The sequence below is a fragment of the Diaporthe citri genome (genome assembly GCF_014595645.1).
Source record: "Diaporthe citri strain NFHF-8-4 chromosome Unknown scaffold_2, whole genome shotgun sequence".
Taxonomy (NCBI): Eukaryota; Fungi; Ascomycota; class Sordariomycetes; order Diaporthales; family Diaporthaceae; genus Diaporthe; species Diaporthe citri.
In genome coordinates this window covers 1,441,539-1,460,546 of record NW_025064847.1, presented here as the reverse complement: position 1 = coordinate 1,460,546, position 19,008 = coordinate 1,441,539, and the positions used below count along the sequence as shown (strand labels likewise).

At 58.1% G+C, this 19,008-nt stretch overlaps 4 protein-coding genes across 4 annotated transcripts; all 4 read right to left on the bottom strand.

The window, feature by feature from the left end:
* Window positions 1-162: 162 nt before the first annotated feature.
* Window positions 163-1,773, bottom strand: INS49_006032 (uncharacterized protein; the record flags this gene model as incomplete). Its single annotated transcript, XM_043166807.1, has 1 exon — window positions 163-1,773. One exon carries the CDS (start codon window positions 1,771-1,773, stop codon window positions 163-165), a length of 1,611 nt encoding a protein of 536 aa, XP_043027951.1.
* A 3,293-nt stretch (window positions 1,774-5,066) lies between these two features.
* Window positions 5,067-8,404, bottom strand: INS49_006031 (uncharacterized protein; the record flags this gene model as incomplete). Its single annotated transcript, XM_043166806.1, has 5 exons — window positions 5,067-5,329; window positions 5,396-5,570; window positions 5,662-5,745; window positions 5,813-7,076; window positions 7,167-8,404. 5 exons carry the CDS (start codon window positions 8,402-8,404, stop codon window positions 5,067-5,069), a joined length of 3,024 nt encoding a protein of 1,007 aa, XP_043027950.1.
* Window positions 8,405-9,267: 863 nt separating this feature from the next.
* Window positions 9,268-12,608, bottom strand: INS49_006030 (uncharacterized protein; the record flags this gene model as incomplete). Its single annotated transcript, XM_043166805.1, has 3 exons — window positions 9,268-10,289; window positions 10,349-12,417; window positions 12,493-12,608. The coding sequence occupies 3 exons, from the start codon at window positions 12,606-12,608 to the stop codon at window positions 9,268-9,270; spliced, it is 3,207 nt and encodes a 1,068-aa protein (XP_043027949.1).
* A 1,013-nt stretch (window positions 12,609-13,621) lies between these two features.
* INS49_006029 (uncharacterized protein) lies at window positions 13,622-15,553 on the bottom strand (the record flags this gene model as incomplete). The annotated part of the gene is made up of 4 exons (XM_043166804.1): window positions 13,622-13,650; window positions 13,708-13,866; window positions 14,026-14,972; window positions 15,018-15,553. 4 exons carry the CDS (start codon window positions 15,551-15,553, stop codon window positions 13,622-13,624), a joined length of 1,671 nt encoding a protein of 556 aa, XP_043027948.1.
* Between the last annotated feature and the right edge of the window lie 3,455 nt (window positions 15,554-19,008).

Here is a 19,008-nt window from a genome sequence, read left to right as displayed (position 1 = left end):
CTAATCTTGCCCTAAGTCGCCCGGCGCGTACAAGAACTGAAAGGGTCCGCCCTAATCGTCTACCGTAATGGCATCGGCTTGCGCACATGCCCAATGAGAAGTGAAGTCTTGCGCATATTCATGCGTTTCCATGCGGGGAATGGAAGGTTCCCTTCCCGCAATCTACCGCCTGACCCGCCTCGCGTGAGGTGAGCGGTGCCTGAGCAGGTGCTCGTGGGCATGGGCGTGCCCGTGCCCGTGTCCAACGTCCCTCTTCTCACGCGCGTAGGGGGCGTCCGTCTCCTTGCTCCCCTCGTACACGGTCTGAGTGACGGTCACCCAGAGCGTCTCCCAGATAGTTTGGACGTCACCATTGGGTAGCGTCACGACTGAGGACGAGACGGCCGGCGGGTTCTGAGGAGCTACCGCTGCGGCGTTGGCTGGCGGCGAGAGCTCGGGCGCGGGCGTGACCTGTGCCGCTGGGGCGCTGTTCTCCTTGGGGGTGGCTGCGACTTCCTCGTTCTCGGTGTTGCCGGTGGCGAGGACGATGGGGGCTGACGAAGAAGAGGACGAGCTGGCGGGCTGCTTGACACTGCTGGCGGCGCTATCGCCACCGCCAGAGGAGCCGGAGCCTGATCCGGAGCCCGAGCCCGACCCAGACCCAGATCCAGATGATGGCACGTTCGCCGAGCTGCCCACTCCCCAACCGGCCAGAGGGTTGTTGCCAGGGAGGGCAGTCATAGCTGTACTAGCGAGTTTCTGGGCTGGAGATGAGCCAGCATCGCAAGTTGAGCTCCTGTCCCTGACAGTGACGCCCCCGCACTTGTCCATGCCCTCATCACCAGCGTTGCAGGTGTCAATGACATGCTGCAGAACATCAGGCTCCCAGGCTGCCAGGAAATCCGCGTGGGAGGAGCAGCCCGTGAGGTCACCATTGGCAAGGACGAAAGGCTGAGATCCCTGGCCGGGCGTCCACCTATCCTTGAAGGGAGGCGTGTTCCAGTACATCTCGTAGAAGAGGTGGGGTGTGTGAATGAAGCCCTCGGGACAGTTCTGCTTGCCTGTCGCCTTGTTGGTGGTGGGGAAGACCATGTTGTTTTTGTAGTCGGTCAGGTCCTTGGACGGGTCGTAGCACGACGGCATGTGCACGTCCTGGCGCAGCGGAGAGGCATAGCCGTCGCACTCGGCAAAAGGGAAGCCCTGGCCGGCGCCCTGGTTGTTGGGGTCCTGGATTCCGGCCTTGGAGCCGTCGGATTCGGCGGCCGAGGGCCAGGCCGGGACGTTGTAGTCGGAACGTGGGCAGGTGAACTGCGCAGGCTGGATGGTGCTGGAGCCGTCGAGTTGGAGCTCTCCGCCAAAGTCCGGGCACGATCGGAGGGAAGCATCTCCGGCGACCATCTGCAGACCGACTGGGAAGGCCTTGAGGTCGTCGTCGGTGGGCTCGAAGAAGTAGTAGACGTTCATGTAGAACATGTCGACCGGCTCGACGGTACCAGCAGCATTGTCATGGAAATACAACTTGGGCACCCAGTATCCTGAGTTGTCTCCAACGATGAGGGCGTTGCTGCAGTTGGACTCCATCATGGTCTCGCCGGTGGCGGAAATGCCGATGTTGCTACCCCCCATAAGAGTGTGCATGTGGGAGGAGGCCTTGCCAGGCGACACGATCGGATCGACGAGGTCCTCCAGCAGTGGTCCATCTCCATAGAAGCGCAGGACGGCGAAGGTCCTGGAGTCCTTTGCTGCTTGCACAGTGACTGCAAGCGCAGCCAAGACAGCGGCTGAGTACCTCATTTCGATATCTTGGCAGGTAAGCGTTCCTTGGGCGGTAGTCTAAAGGATGGTTGTTTGTATGGTTCCGAGAGAAGGTAGTTTCCACTGGAGTTCTGTAATTGGTGATGCTTGAACCAGGGCAAGCAGAATGAATGACAAGATTTCCCCAACGGATAAGAGTTTCTTTCCACTTGGGTTGATGTTGTTTGACGATAGTAACGTCTGGTTTTCGAAAGAACGGGACGGACACAAGTGTCGAGGGAGCAAGTTGACTGGCTTGTCAAAGAACGAAAGTGCTCAGCAGCTTTGCAAATGAGAGTGGTTTGAATTGTCAATGAGTGGACTGGAGAAGAAGAAAACCAGCAAGTGACTGGCACAAGGGCAAACCAGTCTAAGTGGAGGGGGGTGGAAGGCGGGATAGGGCTGGGGAAACAGAGCAAGAGAGAGAGAGAGACAGGAACAGCCCGGGCAGCAGGAAATGTGCCCAGAAGGGGAACGAGAGGGTCATATAGAGGGGATTCTGGGCCCCAAGCCGCCGGGGCCTTGGTGTTGAGGAATTCCAGGGTGGGCGAGGCGGCAGAGCGAAGGCTCTCGCCTAGACGCAGATGCATGCGGCAGGGGGGCTCCGACAAGAAGAAAAAAGAGGCCCGGGCCACCATGCTCGCGCTGGCAGAGGTGGCAGCCGCGGAGAAAACAAGACGAGGAGAAATGTTTATTCTTGCTGTTGGCGGCTGCAAATCAAGGTGGTTAGGCCCATGCAAGCCGAGATGGTGGTGGTGCCCCTGCAGATGGGCCCCTCGGTGTTGCAAGGGTCCACCCTGGTTTGCCCGGAATTCGAAGCGGTCGAGGAGTGAGGGTTGATGATTGATAGATAGACCAGTCATATGGATGAATGGCGGAATCATCTTGCCAGAAGGATTGCTGCAGCATGCACACTGTCAGTTATAGTATATCGAGGGGCACATGCTCAACGGTGAGATGAGCGTTGTTTGTGCCCATGTTGCATCTGTCGTCAGCGTCGTCAGGAACAAGTTCTACCCAGTCTTCGTCCTGGTCCTATACACACACACACACACACACACACACACACACACAGTAACCGGCGGTGGCTGGCTGACAGGCGCTCCAAGAGGCAGGCCGGTTGTTTCAAGGGCTGATGAGTGTTGTTGATGCCGTGCCCATGTCCAGTCCAGTCCCTCTCCGGGTTCTTTGCCATTGATGAGGCGGCCATCAGGTCTCGCCGTCTAGTCCGGTCAGGTACGCCTTGGGCACGAGGAACGACACCAGAATCTGGCCTGTCTAGAAGTCCACTATGGTGTGGTGTCCGAGATGCCTCCCTCCCTGTCCCACCGTGCCGAAGGAAGAGGAGGGCAGACAAGGGCATGTGGCATCCAATCACCATCGGAGTCCACAAGCGTCCGCGTGAGCAGGTGAGAGAGGGGCACACCACGCGAGGAGGCTCAACGTCCAGACCATTCTTTGATGCTCTGTGATCTGTGGCTTACCACCAGCGCCCCCACTGTGGATCTGGCCGAGGTCAACTTAATTCAGTGGACTCCTGTGGGACTCTATCCAACACAGCCATCATAGATCTCAAGTAACTCAGAAAACGGGGAAAAAAAAGAAAAGAAAAAAAATTATTGCAGGAAATTGTGTGCCGGCCGGATCATCCCTGTGGGCTGTACACAAGGCCCAGTCTATGAGGCAGGCCAAGCAGAGCTCTGACCTGGCAATACATTAGGCTCAGCCACTGCGCAGAACGCCATCTCCGTGATCTCGGCATTCAACAGCAGATGAAAACGGGATCAAGCCTGGACGCGGGCATTGACAACCAACAAAGCTTGAGCACGAAGGAAAATTCCTTTTTTTTAGGAGGAGGGCTGCGCCGCACAACAAGAATCGTCGCACGTTGTCCAGAAGGAAGGGTGTCAGGGTGGGAAGAGCATCCTTGGAGGGGTTCGTCCCAACTCTTGCAAAGTTGCAGTGCCAGCCTGGCGATCTGTTCGTTTGGTGAAACACGCCCCAAATTAAAACCTCCGAGCAACTCACCCGTTTTTGACAGCGCGGATCATGTTTTGTTTATTTTACTGCGGCTTTCCATCTGATGGGTTGACCTGATCTGTCACCCTTCTACTCACACTGCTTCATTCGACATGGCTGGCTACTGTATGCACCATGACGGTTCAGACTGCAGGACGGAATGCTTGTTTTCAGGCGCCTCTCTCCTCCCTTTCAATCTCGTCCCCTACCCCTGACAGCGCCGTAAATTCTACACACGGATGCATGAGCCTCTCATGATGCTGGTCCTCAAGGCGCGCGGCTCAGCAGCGACCACCTGGTCACCCACCTCTGGCTGCCGCTCTGCCCTCAACTTTACCGCCCGTCTAGTCCGCTGCAACAGTCAAGCCGAACCCTCGGAAGGAATCTGTTTCAAAGAGTTGCTAACGCCCTGAGAGGGTAGGATCATCAGCCAAACTTTGGTTGACCAACCAGAACCTTCGCGTACCTGATCCTTTCCCCCTTGCACGTGCAGCTCAGGGGGTCTGACAGAGCACTTGTTGAGTGGAAAGGAAGAAAACTCCGTGTGCACCCAAATGCTTATGCTTATCTATTTGCTTGTTCCTGATCGGCACGGATTCCGACTGCTCGTCTGCGCATTCAGGCATTCTGCTCTCCCCTCCCACTCGGCTTGCGCCGATAGTACTTGCTGCATATAGAAGTTGCCGGTGATGGCCGGGGGAAAAGGAAAAAAAGGTGAACCTTGATCCGGCTGGTGGCCTACGGGATGGTGGGTGTTTGCATTGCATACTGCAGATACGCAGAAGATGTCGGTTTTCCTTCCCCGACGCCGTGACAACACCAGGGTGCGAGCTTCAGGACAAGAGACGACAGATCATACTCGCACAGGGCCAGCTCCTCGGGAATCTCGCCCAATCCCCGTCCCAGCTGCAAAAAAGCCTCCGGGAGTCCGTATGCAGCTACCCTCTGCCACCCGCTGGCAATTACACCCAGCTGGAAGGGGTCGTGCAACGCGCCATGACAGCTGCCTGTGTCCGAGTGTGGTCTTCTGGTGCTCGCCTGCATTCCGTGCGCCGTGGCGGTGGCCTTGTGCATATACTAGGGAGCTCAGCGCCGACCAGTCTCTTCTTTTCGCACCTCAATGGAGTGTCATTCGTGCATTCGAATTCCGGTTGCTGCTAATCCACATAGACTGCATACTTTCAGTGTTATAGATAGATCATCACACCAACACCAATACTCGTACATGCAGTGATCTACACCCAGACTTCCTTTGCCAGCCTCAACTCTCAGACTCACTCATCCGCCTCGTTTGGCCAGCAACTGCCCACCTCCAGCCTCCCGCCCCTCTGCGCCTGGAACGCCAGCACCGGCGTCCCGAACTGCAGCGGGCTGCCCTCCCACACCACCACGTCACCCCCGCTCTTCCCCAGGCCCAGGATCTCCTCCACGTTGCTCGACACGAGCCGCAGCGCCTCGTGGTCGGACAGACCCGCGTACTTGGCGGTCCACGAGGCCTCCAGCGCCAGCGACTGGATGCGGGCGTCTCCTGGGGGTCCTTTTGTAAGCCATGTCAATATGTCATCGAGGTGTGGCACGCAATAGAGACAAGAAAAGGACTTACCGCCGTCGGTGTTGATGGCCACCGCATAGAAAACCCCGGCCTCGCTGAGGATATCCGCCGGGCTTCGACCCAGTGGCGGGCCGGGAGGCGAGTCCTTCTTGGTCCACATGTCCGGCCCGGGCCTGGTGGCCGTGAAGATCAGTGGTATCTTCGCCTTGGCGATCTCCTCCGCGAGCTAGACGATAGAAAAGTCCGAGTCAGCTGGCCATTGTTACAGAATGGTTTCCATTGGTAGCTGGGTCGACGAGAAAAGCTGTGTAACTTACCAGAGGCGCCTCGTGGCCTCCCAGGATGACCGTGTGGACATTCGGGTAGTCCTTCTTTAGCAGAATTACCTGCTGGATATCATGCTGCGTGAGAATGGATAGTTAGCCTCATCATTTCCTCAGCCGATTCCACAAGGACAGGGCGACTCACATTGCTGTCAGCCTTGACGACCAAGGGCAGAGACCCATTCGCAACCAACACCCACGGGTCTTCCTCACCCTCATCACTCTCCTTCGAACCCTTCTTACCACCCGCCCTGATCAGGCTCCTCAGCCTCTCAATAGCCACACTCACAGCCCCAACATTCACCTTCGCGTCCTCCCCCAGAGCAACATGCATCGCTACATCCTCCTGGAACAACCCCCCATTCAGAAGCGTGCTGTCCACGCCCGTCCGCATCCCAGTCGATACCCCCACCACCAGGCCACCCTCCGTTATGGGCGCCTGCACCGCCCGCGTGACGCCGCCCAGCCGCGCCCTCGCGAAGGTCTTGGACCTGGCCTTCCCACCGCCGAGGCTGACGCCGTACTTTGCATGGTCGATAGTGGGAGCGTCGCCGGCGGCGGCGCCCTCTGACCCGGCCGTCTTGACGAGCCCGTCCCCTGTGACCGGGAGCATGCCGATCTCAGCGATGCCCAGGGAGGACGTCACCGCGATCAGCCCGCGGCTGAGGTGGCCGTTCTGTAGCTTGATGGAGGTGACATGCTCGTCGTCGTGGCTGCCTCGCAGCTTGGTGGCTGCCGCACGGCAGTCCACGCCGGTGCCGAGGCAGGCGATCTCGCCGTCAGCGATGACCATGGTGAGATTGTCCTGTGCGGGTGCTCCGCCGACGACGCTCGTGAGGACCTCGGGGAACTCGTCCAGGAAAGATCTGGTGATACCGCTGATCACAAACCCCCTGCCCTGGTCCCGGGACCCGGAGCACAGCCTCTTCCTCTCCTCGTGGGCTATCGTGGCGCGCATCGCGGGCTTTCCGGCCCCGATGTGTGCATCCACCCCTTGAGCAACAACCACATGTGCCGAGCTCGCCGCGACCTTGGCAGGGTCCAGCGTGGCAACGCCGTCGATGAAGACCTGTTTAGGTGTTGCGCCGACGGAGAGCGGGTGGGAGTCCCAGACCACGATGTCGGCGTCGTAGCCGGCTCTTACATACCCCACCCGGTCATCGATCTCCAGCGAGGCGGCGGGTACGGAGGTGACAGCCTGTAGGGCCTTGTCCGCCGGCAGCCCAAAGCTGTGCCCGACCGCCGACTGGAGCAGCAGGTACTTGGAGCTCGTGTCCTCCATCGCGTGGTCGGATTTGTAGGCGACGGGTATGTCGTGGTCGTTGAGGATCTTGCCCGCCGAGAGGCTTGCCGCGTATGCCTCCTTTTTATAGAGGGCGAACTCAGCGAACGTGGCGATTGTGAGATTTCTGAGGGTCTCGGTCAGTGTCTGCACGAATAGATATTGTCCTTTCGGAAAAGGGTGACTGTCGAGGAGGCAGGGAAAAACCGCAACTCACTCGCCGTATTCCTTGAGCATCTCCGGGACCTGCCAGGCCGAGATGGCGTGGTGGAACGCCCTAACGCGGAACCCAAACTCGTGCGAGATGCGGAGCATGGTCTCAAAGTCCTCAGGCTCGTAGCAGTGGTTGTGCATCGCCACCAGGCCCCTGAGCATGCCCGCCGTGCTGTCGAGCTCCAGCTCCTCGGGGTATCCCCCCTTCTCCGCCAGGAGGATGGCCCTCTCCCTCGCAGAGGCCGCGCCCCTCGCGGCCTCGCACCACCCGTCCTGCCTGTCGACCAGCTCCCTCGCCCGGGCCAGCCACTTCCTCAGCACCCACGCGTTGCCCATGCGCGTGTGCTTGTAGACGCCGATGGGGTTCTCGCCGCACGCCATCTTCATGTACCTCCGCCTCCCCGCCGCGGGGAGGCCGTGCTCCAGGAGCATCTCCTCGACCACGAACTCGGCGTTGGGGCCCGGCCGCCAGGCGTTCTTGACGACAGTACCCTCACCGCCCATTATGTTGGCGCTTCCCGGGATGATCAGGCTCGAGGTGACGCCGCCGCTCGCGACCAGCTTCGTCGCCACGTCGTACGCCTTCATCGAGTCCAGCGCCCGCACGAACGGCGTCAGCGGGCCCAGCCCGCCGAGCATCTCGTTGCCGTCAGCAATGTCGCTCACGGCAGGCCAGTCCTCGACGAGATGGTGCGAGTGCATGTCCACGAGCCCGGGCGTGACGTGCGCGCCGTGTAGCTGGACCTCCTCGGCGCCGGCCGGCGCGGGGACAGCCCCGTGCGAGGGCGTGACGGAGGTGATGAGCCCCTTGGTGAAGACGATGTCCACGGCGCCCTCGCTAATGTCCGCGCCGTCGAAGAGCGTCGCGTTGCGCAGGACCACGGTCTGGTTCTGCCCGCTGGCGGCATTCCACCTCGGGTTCTCCTTGCGGTCCCTGGGGTCGGACCTGGTCGGCAGCTTCGCGACGGCAGCGCACGAGGCTAAGCCGGCCTGGAACCTCTTCTCATCCAGGGCGGACAAGGCGGGGCGGGATGAAAGGCTCAGGAATATGTTCAAGCATAACAGGAATATAGAGGCTAGAACAGCAACACCGGCGCGGAAGGAGAAGATCCGGTGCAACCGTCTTCTTGGCTGTGCCTTGGGATATGCGGATGCTTCGTAGGGCGGAGGCGAGGAGCCAGCTTCAGGTTCAGTCTTGGGCTGCTTGGGCGCCATATCTCCCCGGTCACTTGGAATATCCATGATGTTAAGTGCTGGTAGACCAATTGGTCCCAATAAGGCTCAGGGGGACCTCCAATTGACCGCAATTGATGTCTGGAGGAGCTGCCAAGCTCGAGACGTGATGCGTGTAAGTGTTGGTGGCGACCCCAGCGGCAGCCGGAGAGCGGAGATGCGACGTGGTTGGTTGCTGGTTATCTACTGAAACAGCCCAAACCACAGATAACAAGCCATGACTGGCTCTGGTTATTTTCTCCAGGCGGCAATAACGCGTGCCCGTGTTGGGAAACTGACGACACGGTACAGAGAACTCGGAGTCGGAGTTCGGAAGGTGACGATGATGGAGTAGAACGGAGCTCATCCCAGGGGCAAGCTCCGTTGCCTCTTGTATTCTACTCGCTGAGCTATTACTTATACCTTGTGGTTGGCAGGGATCAGCTCCAGGAGATCTGCACTACAACATTGCTCCGTCTTACATGTAACCCAGGTCCGCCTTACATGTAACCCAGGTCCGCCTTCGCTCATACCATTAAATCACTACACACGTCTTCTGGCTGGTCCAGGCGTACAGCTGCACCGCAAAGCTTTAATGTGGGCTAATCTGAAATATTTCGCAGAATGATCTATTTCACAATCATGAATCCACAGGCCGAGGTCCCCTCCCTAGATGGATTTTCTCGATACCCTTTTGAGATTCCTGAGCTTCCCTCGCATTGGAGAGTATGCGCAAGTCCTTGAACGTAAGTCATAATTGACAAGACCGTATGTCTTGGCCAATTGAGCCTCTGGGAAAAGAATTATACACCTGAAACGTCCTTTTGCAAGGCCTCTATTCCTCTATGATCCCGCGTCCCGGAAAGAACACCCCTCTCCCACCAGCTTTTCTCTCACAAAACCAGCCACCCTTCCGTCAACGCCCTGGCACTCTCATAGTCCCCATTCGTGAGCGAGTACGTCCTCAGGTTGACGGCAGACTCGTACACAAAGTCCTTGATCATCCCCTCATTGCCGTCCCCGCCGCCCCCGTTCTTCTCCCGGTGCTCCCTCGCCTCGGTGAGGGCGCGGCCGTAGAACTCGACGGCAAGGTGGTAGATGCCCAGCAGGTGGTAGCACCGCGCGACGTTGTAATGGGCCTCGAGGCGCTCGACGACGTCGGCCGAGCCGGACCGGGCGCCGTAGTACTCGAACATGTAGTGCATGCCCTGCGCGATGATGAACTGCCTGTTCTCGGCCTGGCGCTTCATGGCGTAGTGCACGTACGCGATGCCCGTGCTGAGGTTGACCATCGGGTTGCCCGGGTCCAGCGCCGCCGCCCGCAGGAAGTAGTTGAGCGCGTACGTGTAGCTCGTGCTCGTCAGCAGGATGTGCCCGTACAGCATCAGCAGCGCCACGTCCAGCGCCTCGTGGCGGGGGCCCTGGCCCTCCTCCCGCGGGATCGCCCGGTCCCACGTCCCCATCGCCGACTCGGCGATGTCGTGCGGGAGCAGCGTCCGGTCCATCGCCTTGATCTGCCGCAGGATGTACTTTTGCGCCGGCCCGCTCGCGTACCATGACACGGGCGACTGGCACACGCGGCACAGCGCGCTGAACACACGGTAGCTATCCGTAGCAGCTACGTTGTTGCGCATGAAGAACCGCGCCACCGCCACGCACGTCTCCTCGTCCGCCGCGTACACCGCGCACGCGGCCCATGCCACGTGGATGAGGAAGGTGTTGTCGCTGGACTTGTAGACGATGGAATCGCGAGCCGACTGGCAGACGAGGTAGGCTTCCTTTGCCTTTTGGTGTCTGGCCAGGCTGATAGCGTACTCGAGGAAGAGGTCGAGCCACTCGTCGAAGGGGATGCCGCGATGCTCACTGCGCTTCAAGGTGGGCTGCAAGGAGCCATCACCTTCATCAGGCGCCAGGTCTGGACATTGCCAGTCAGCTTGACTCACAAGGGGATCTGGGGACATGCCCGGAACTTACTCTGCTGCAATCGCTCCGCCATAGCCTCGAGCTCATTGTTCGGCTCAGCGGTATCCGCCGCATCCTGGTCACCGTCGGCCTCCTCCCGCTGTTGCGTTTCCTGCTCCTGCTGTTGCTGTTGCAGCTGCTCTCTCTTCCTTCTGTTCTCCTGGAAGAATGACCCATACCCCATGAAGTTGAGGTACTTGTCCCAGGGGTAGAACTCTTTGAAAGACCGGAAGTCATCGACCAAGTCCTGAGCCGCCGTCATCCACTCGTCCTCGGCGTCCCTGTTTCCGCTTTTCACCTGCTCACGCAGATCCAACACCCGCTGGTATTTCTCCTTGAAGTTATTGGTGACGCTCTCCTCGTACTTCTCCCGCTGCGCCTTGTTCGCCATGCGGCGGATGTACACACGCCTCGCGCGCTTCGGCCTGGCGGCCCTGTCGCGAAGGACTTTCTGTCGGACTCTCTTTTGTCTCGTCTTTGTCTGCTCGCCCCCGTCCTCTTCACCATTGTTCCGAGCATCTCGCTTTTGGTCGCGCTCGAGCTGCAGAGCCTCGTTCACGAGAAGGAAGGCCTCTTCTTGCTCCTGATTCGTCTCATACATCTGGGCGAGCTCGTACCGCGCTTCAATATTGTCGTCGTCGATCTCAATCGCGGCGATAAAGCACTCCTCCGCCGTGGCCTGGTCCTCCATTTCTAGGTGGCATTTCCCTTGTTGGACAAGTATTTCTGCATCGAGGTCTCCTGTCAACCGCCGGTACAAGTCGTAAAACTCCAGAGCGGTTGTGATCCTCCGAGCCTCAAAGAGCTCATTTGCCAGATCCTTGATGACGAAAGGGGTATCCATGAAGATGGTGTAGATGTCTGCATCCTGAGGGTTTAGCCACTGCATGTGCCGGGTAGCCTCCTCTTCCTGCTGGAGCTTGAGTCGTAGAATGGACAGCTTGGCTCGAAGGTCCAGTGGCAGCGCCGGTCCATACATTTCATGTGGATATTTGTTGGGATCGTATTCAGCGACCTCCTTACGGCGGTCCTCCTCCTGGTCCCATTCCCGGTCGTCTTCATACCTGTCCCAGAACTCCTCGGCCGCCCTGCCAATCAGCATCCGCGCCAGGGACCGCAGAGCCAATGCGGCATCGGAGTACTTCTCCAGGAACGCACACATCTCGACAAAGATGATGACATCCGACCACTCAAAACTCCCCCTCAAGGGCTGCCCGCCAGAACGAGTCCACTTGATCAAGTTCTCGTAGTATCCCCTAGCCTGCTCGACGTATCTCTTGGCATTCCTCGCGTCGAACGCCGCCTCCGCCATGTTTCGCAGCAGGACCATGTCGTACGGCCTCCTCTTCAGCACCTTGGAGTACTCCGCGGCGGCGACGTTCGAGTTCCCCGCCTCCAGCGCGCAGTTCGCCTTGCCGACGCGAGCCTTGAGGCTCTTGGGGTTGGCCCTGATGGCGGCGGAGTAACACAGCTGCGCGGTGCCGAGGTTGGTCTCGCGCTGCCCCGGCGTGACGTCGTCGAGAGCGTAGGACGCACAGTTCATCCACCCGTCGAAGTCCCTGGGCCGCAGATGCGCAGCGAAGCACTTGGCCATGATTGCCTCGGTCATCCGCCCTGTCTCCTCGTAGATGGACGACAGCATGACCCACGCGTCCCAGGTCTCCGCGTTGACCCGGATGATCTCCAGGGTGATCTCCAGCGCCTCCTCGAAGCGCGCATGGCCCCAGGCATCGGATGCCTTGGACAGCTGTACCATGATGTCTGCAGAAGGGGCGGCAATGTTGCTGCCTTTGAGGACGGCCGTACGGCGTTTGGATCCCGGCGCAATGTCCAGCCTCGGCCGCTTGGCCTTCCGCTTACGAGGCAGGCCTGAGCCCATAGCCAGTCGTGGGTCCAGAACATCCTCATCCTCATCCGATGACTCGGCAGCCATGGAGGCCTTGAAGGCAGCGACGTCGGCATCGAGCTTGGCAATGTCGGCTTTCAGGCGGAAGTCGTCGGAGTCGGCGTCCGAAACCTCGAGCTCCTCGTCTTGTTCCTGGTGGCCCACCACGTCTATGTCGTCACCCTCATCCAGATAGCTATCGAGGTGTTAGCGATGCCGAATAAGCACGCCAGGAAAATTGAGGTGAGGTGGGCGATAATTTGAGACATACTCATCGGCAGCAAGAGAGGCTTGCGGCAGGGGCTGAATGGAGAGCACATTGTTGATGTTCGAGATTTCAGGCGGCTCAGGTGGCGGCACCAGCAGATCTCGGAAGTCTGCCTCCATCCTGGGCCAATTTACTGATGCTTCTGGTGCGACGTATTCTCAATCCATGTGATGAGACGCTCTTTGTGAGAAAGTTGGTCACAGTTCTTGAAGGTTGAGCTTGCAATGGGAGTGAGTAGACTATTGTATGTACGGACGTACAAGTGAAGGTTGCCCCACTACTCTCAAAGTACTTCGTACCCTCCATGCGCTAGTTTGGCTGCGAGATACCTAGGTACATTTGCAGTTTCAAATATACGCATGGCGTTTAATACGGTACGACGCAACACACCTTCGACAGAATTGCGTCCTGCCGGATACACACGCAACTTTCTGATGATCTCAAAGCTAGCCAATTCAACTGCAAATGCCCTCAGTCAGTCTTGATAGCAACTGTCTCCGACCAAGTTCCTGCGAATGGCTTCTCATGGTTCCCCCATCCCGCCCTGACCAACTGATCGACTAGTTGGCTGTTCCTTGTTCATGTTGAACATGTCACTACACGCCTACACAGATAAATGCCTTCTGAGCTTCGCCTGGACTCTTGTGGACAATCATTTTCAGTTGTGATCATGCTCCAAGAAATCGTATTGTCTTGCCGTTTCTCCCAACTAGACTACGAAGGCATATCGTCTCCCACTCCTGAGAAAGTACTGGCACCTTCTCGCCAACTGCTCTTCTGCAAGAGCTACCTGGTTTTCTGTCCTTCCCCGAGATCCTCGTTTCTCTTCATTTCGAGGGTGATCCACCCTGCATTCTTTCTTCCCCAAAACTACTTTGTGCCTGAAATTGTTTGTGGTTCATCTGTCGGGACAACTCCCATGATTATACCAGATTGCGTATCCAGATGTCGGCCGAGCCAGAAATCATACTGATGAAGAATGCTGCCACCGACTTTTGCCATCCCTAGAGACCTCTGTGCGGGGAGGAAAATGATGTACGTATCTCTGTCCGCAAAAGTGAGGTCAACTCACGTCGTGATGAAATGCAAGTGCAGCGTTTCGACCAGTCGAGACAGGTATTAAGTAAGTTCTCTATGGGAGCTTGCCCGTGACCTTGGCTTCTGTGCAGGTTGTTAGTCTTCACTCGGAGCCCAGGCAGGATGTCCGTCACTACTTACCCTTGACTTGTTCAAACACCTTGAGCATCTTTCTTCTGGCACCGAGTGCGTTAACCCCACGAGCCTCGAGCTGTGCATCATCCAACTCAACCAGCTCGGTCCACTTCAAGTCCTTGAGATTATCGGTGTACTTGTGCAGGCGGAGGCTGCGCAGCCAAGCTGGAATGTCTTGCAAAAGGGTCGGATCGGTCGGGTCCTCAGGGGGCTTGCTAGTTCCCCTGCGACCACGCGGAGAGCGGCCCCGGTTCATGTCAGAATGGTCTGACAGATACCCCTCGTGGTGTCCTCCCATTGACATCCCTCCAAGGTTCAACGAACCCATGCCATTGTTGAGTAGGGGTGAAGCACTGCTGTACGGGTTTAAGAAACCGTTGGCTTGTGGGGAGGCGAAGTTGCCCATCGGCTGGAAGCCGCCTTGCATCGCGATGCCGGGAGAGTTGGGTCGCGACCTGTCGCCACCACCCGCGAGCTGCTGCTGATGCTGCTGGATGGCCATCATCTGCTCGGGCGTCAGGACTTGTCCGCGCTCATTGCTCATAACAATATTCAACTGGCCAGGCATGGCCATTCCAGGGGGCAGAGGCGAAAGCGGGGCGCCCGGCGCATCGTTAGATCGAGCACGGCGGTACTTGCGCACGTCGTCGAGGGCAAAACGATTGTTAACCGTAGATAGCGCAGCAAGCTTCATCGCCGTGGCGTTGGCAACCATATCCGCCTGGTTGTTGCCTTGTTGCTGAGGGTTAAAGTTGGCAACCATGGGGGTGTTCACCATCGAGGCCCAGTTTCCACCACTAGGGCCGTACGGCGAGAGCAGAGGAAGGTCACCAGCCTGTTTATCGCCGCCGGTGGTGATTGTCTGGCTCTTGATTTGCTGGTTGCCTGAGATCTGTGGTGGCCGGGGAGAACGAAGCCCGGCAGATGGAGGAGGCTGGACGAACTGCCCCATAGGCGTCTGCCCAGTGGATGACTTGGGTCTCTGGTCCTGGCCCCACGGAGATGGGCTCTGGCCGTTGGAGTCATCGGGCGCCGAGATTGTAGGTGCGACGAGGGATGATCGGTTGTCGACAGTGCTGTTTCGATTCGAGGGAGGGGCAGTGCCCGTAGATTGCGTGTACTTGGCCTTCTCGGTGGCAATAGCAGCGGCGGCATCAGGGAACATCGCATTGATAGTGCTTGAATCGAGGCCGGACTGGCGTTTGTTCGTGGAGGGCGCGCGGGCGAGAGAGTTCCTGGCGGAATCGACACTCAGCTTGCCCATGGCGTCACTGAGGCGGCTCGATAGGGGGTCTGCTTCTCCAGGTGTTAGCTACGTCACACCTGGCCATACGGTGGAGGTCTTGCCTTTGTCAAAGTTGGCAGGCGACAGAACGCCCGACATCGGGTGCCCCTTGCCCATCTGCTGCAGGACCTGGATGAAGAAGCGAATCTGCACCTGGGTTGTCTGCTGCAGCAAGGCGTACAGAGCGGCAGTCCGCTCGGCCTCGCTCAGAACCCGAAACCATTGTTCAATAGCACTCAGTTCATCCTTAAAGTCCTGGTCCAGGGTAGCGGCTGCCATCTCCTCCAAGGTAGTCTCATACTGGTCGATGTCGGCGATCCACTGCTGGGCGAGCTTGTCCTGGGGGTCGAGCTCGCCCTGGCCCTGGCCGTGGCCGTGTTGCGGCTGGCCGTAGAAATCGGAGCTGGGACGGATCTGCTTGGACTGGGGCGTGCCGGTGAGGGAGGCCATGTCGGCAGAGGCACGAAGCTGGTGGCCGGCGCCGATGGCCCTCGAGGAAGGCGGTCGCAGGGAGGAGGCGTTGCCAGCCTCGGGGGTGCTGTTGCGGTTGCTCATGATGTTGGACATTGTGAGCTAACCAATCAACAAAGGCGAAGTCGAGTCGATGATGGTAGCCGAGACAGGTGCTCGATGGAGCGGAGACCGGAAAGTGAAAGATGGGTACGTGGTTGTATTAAAAGTGAGTCCTGGCCTGCCGGTCTGCGAGTGGACAGGGCCGTGTCGCATGGGACCTGAAACAAGACTGGAAGGCTGTTCGAGGAATCGGACGGAGGAGGTGTCGGGGGCGACGAGTGGCCCGTGACAAGCTATGTAGCGTTTCGTAGATTTTTCGACCTGACAGTTTTCCCCAAAACCGTGCGGCTATGCTAAAAGGGGATGGGGGTTTGGGAGAGTGCTCTTCCCTTTCGAATAGATATTACGATGCGGGTGGGGCTTCGGCTCAGGCTCTCAGGCAGGCTCGGGCTGCGGCTCGGGCTGCGGCTCAGGCTCAGGCTCTCGTCTCTTGTCGTTTGCAGGATTAAAGGCTGTGGCCGAGGAAAGTGGTCTCACGAATGGGAAGACAAAGAGATGCGCACTTTTCGTAGGCTCCTGCAGTGACCGGCTGACCTCAAAGGAGATGTCGAAAAAGAGGAGTGAAGCCGAGTCGAAAGAAGGCGACCGAGCACAGTTGGGGAGTGGTGAGGCGAGCAGGCATGGAAAATAAGGGGTTCTGGTGGTCTAGTATGAAATACTTGGAGGGCTGCAGGATTGCCGTGTCAGCGAATCGGCAGGCGTGGATGGTGCTATGGGGCTGCTCCTAGAGGCGAGCCTTCTGGAAATGGATTGGGGGCGTGTGGCAGTGGATCCCGCGCCAAGGTGGGTCTGATATGCGGCGACGACGACGACAGGGCTGGGCAGGGTTGAGATGGGCCGAGTGCAAGAGAAACCTCGGAACCGCTGCAGCTCAACTTTGGGTCACTTGCACCAGAGACCAGGTAGTTTGCCCGGGGAGTTTATATTGGCAACTGCCTTAAGGTTTTTGGGTGAAAGGACGAAAGCAGGGGCGGGGAGCAAGAAGTTGAGATGAATTTGGGCTGCTGGGGGCCACTCGGGGGAGATCGACGGCAAGGTAAGATTTGCGATTCGAGATCACACGGTAGCTCGCCGACGGGGACAGCACCGGTTAGCAAGGGGCACGAAAAGGAGATATGGCACCAGAAAACGTTTGGAGCAGAGTTTCGCCCCACCAGCAAGGTCCCCCAAATGGGAAGCTGGATGCCGGAGAAGCCTTTCAGCCTCCCTGGCGGCGGGGGTGTGATGTCTGTGTGCACCGCACAGGACGGGCGGAGGGTAGGAATGAGGAATGGAGGGGATCCATCAGCCTACCTGGGTACGTTCTAACTCACAGACGTGACCAAGTCAATCAATACCAGGGACAGATACCCAGGAGGAAGCTGGAAAGCAGCTGGCCGGAGGGGTTCAGAGGGCTTCTCTCGTCTCGTTCGCTGGCCTCACTCGCTGGCGCCGGTGGCTGATTGCGCAAGAGGTGAACGGGTGATAATGATGCTGTTCTTGATTGCACTCATGATGATGATAATAACAATAACGAACGACTATAATAAACCAGCTCCCCATATCCAGTCCCAGGTGCTGAGCTGTGTGAAGAACACGGCCACGGGGATTGGGTGAGCAGGTACCTCGTGGTACCTTAGCCCCAGGCGGATGTGCTACAGTGGCCCACTAGCGCCGACTGGGTGGGCAACGTGAGACCTGGCTGGCAGGGCCGCCTGGCTAACCTTAGAAACCCCCAAGAATCCCTCCCACACACTCGTGGCCGAAGGCACGCTTACTGGGACGCCTTTCGCTTCAGGAACCTGGGGATTGATTTATTGATTGATCCAGGAACGCCATCCATTCCACAAGAGGTCTCGGCAGCTGCACTTCTTCCAGTCAACTGCGAGTCATTGTGCAGTTTGGCAGTGGGCGCTAGTCTCAACTCGCATAGAGACAGACAGGCTACGGCCACATGTGTCTAAGCCGTCGGCTGCTCCCCTATCCCCCTCGCCCTCCAGAGGCCCCATCGCCTGACCACCAGGCACAGATATTCCGACAGACCCTCTCCGATGTAATTCCCGGCCGAGGAAGCGTCCGTTTTTCTCTTTTGTACCCAGAGCTTGCGCGAGTTGAGAAATCTGCTCAGCTCCTGAAATCTCACTCGGGATCCATCAGAGAGGGCACACGAGCTCCGTTGGTCCCATGCTATGCGGCCTGGCCCCGCAAAATCCCCTACGATTAAGTCTAGGCCTGCTAGGTTGGACCTGCTGTACCACGGCCGCTGCACGCTTCGATCCACGGCTTTTTGAGCCGCCCGCCCACACACGAGGCTCCCTATCCCTCCCATCTGGTTTTGCTAAAGATAGCACATATATTCCGCAGACGATCGCCCCTTGTGGGCAGTACCTGACTCTTTTTCGTCATGCTCCCCACGAGGCCACGAGTTAGCCAGGTATCCCGGGGCAGCCGGGTGAACAAATAGAAAAAACTCGGAATCTTCTGTAGAGGCCATGGGTCTAGATCCCGAGCACGATTCGAGGGAAACCTTCTTTGCGTTCACACCTCGGATCCGATGCCGATTAGTCCTTGGCAGATAAGGTGAGGAATAGTCGTTCGAAGCCCACGTTTCAGACACTAGTGTGTGCGCGCGTTGCATGCAGCCCTAGATGAGGCTCGACTATCACAATATCATATCAGAACAATTATTGCGGCTTGATGAACGAACACGCCCAGCTCGAGAATCAGTGAATGTTTTCGGCTATCTGAAATTGAAGCGGGCTTCCTCGACGAAGATTATGAGCTGATGTCTCGCCACACCACAAATGAGACATCTTGGGGCTGGTTCGGCGAGGAACAGGTCCTCCTGCCCGAGAGTCCTCAAACAGATGTCTGGAATCAATCAGACAGGGAAATGGTTCGTCATCTAGACGTGGAGATGTAGCCGGTCTTTCATGGGCCCAGGCCGCTTGAGCAGCGAAGATACGCAGGCCTTTGGTAATAGACAGGCAAGAGATCAATCTTGGCACGTTTAATCCTTCAGTCATTTTGAACATGGAGATGAAGTTCAATGCTGTACACACTAATGCCTTTCGTTTGGGGTTGTCATTGATCGGGGGTAGGGAGAGGTGCTCCGATGAGCGATCTCATGGTCAGTTACCATCATCTCCATCCAGGGCCGCATGCTTGAGAGATTGCTCGTCAAGCCGGCGGCCAGGGCTTGGATGGAGGAGCATGTCACTCGTGGGAGCGAGCACAAAATGGCCTGGGCGGGGTGCGCAGGACGTGTCGTTGATGCCTTCGAATTTGAGGAGTCACAGCCGTGGTGGCATCCCTAGCGGTGATGCTCAGAGCCCGGGTGATATAAGCACAAGAGACGCCCCTGTAGTTTGTTCCCGACCGTCATGATGATGGTATGATGCCCTGTCGCAAGCCAAATCCCTCGTCATCGAATCTAGTTTTCGGTTTCGCTTTGGTTCGTGTTGCGTCCC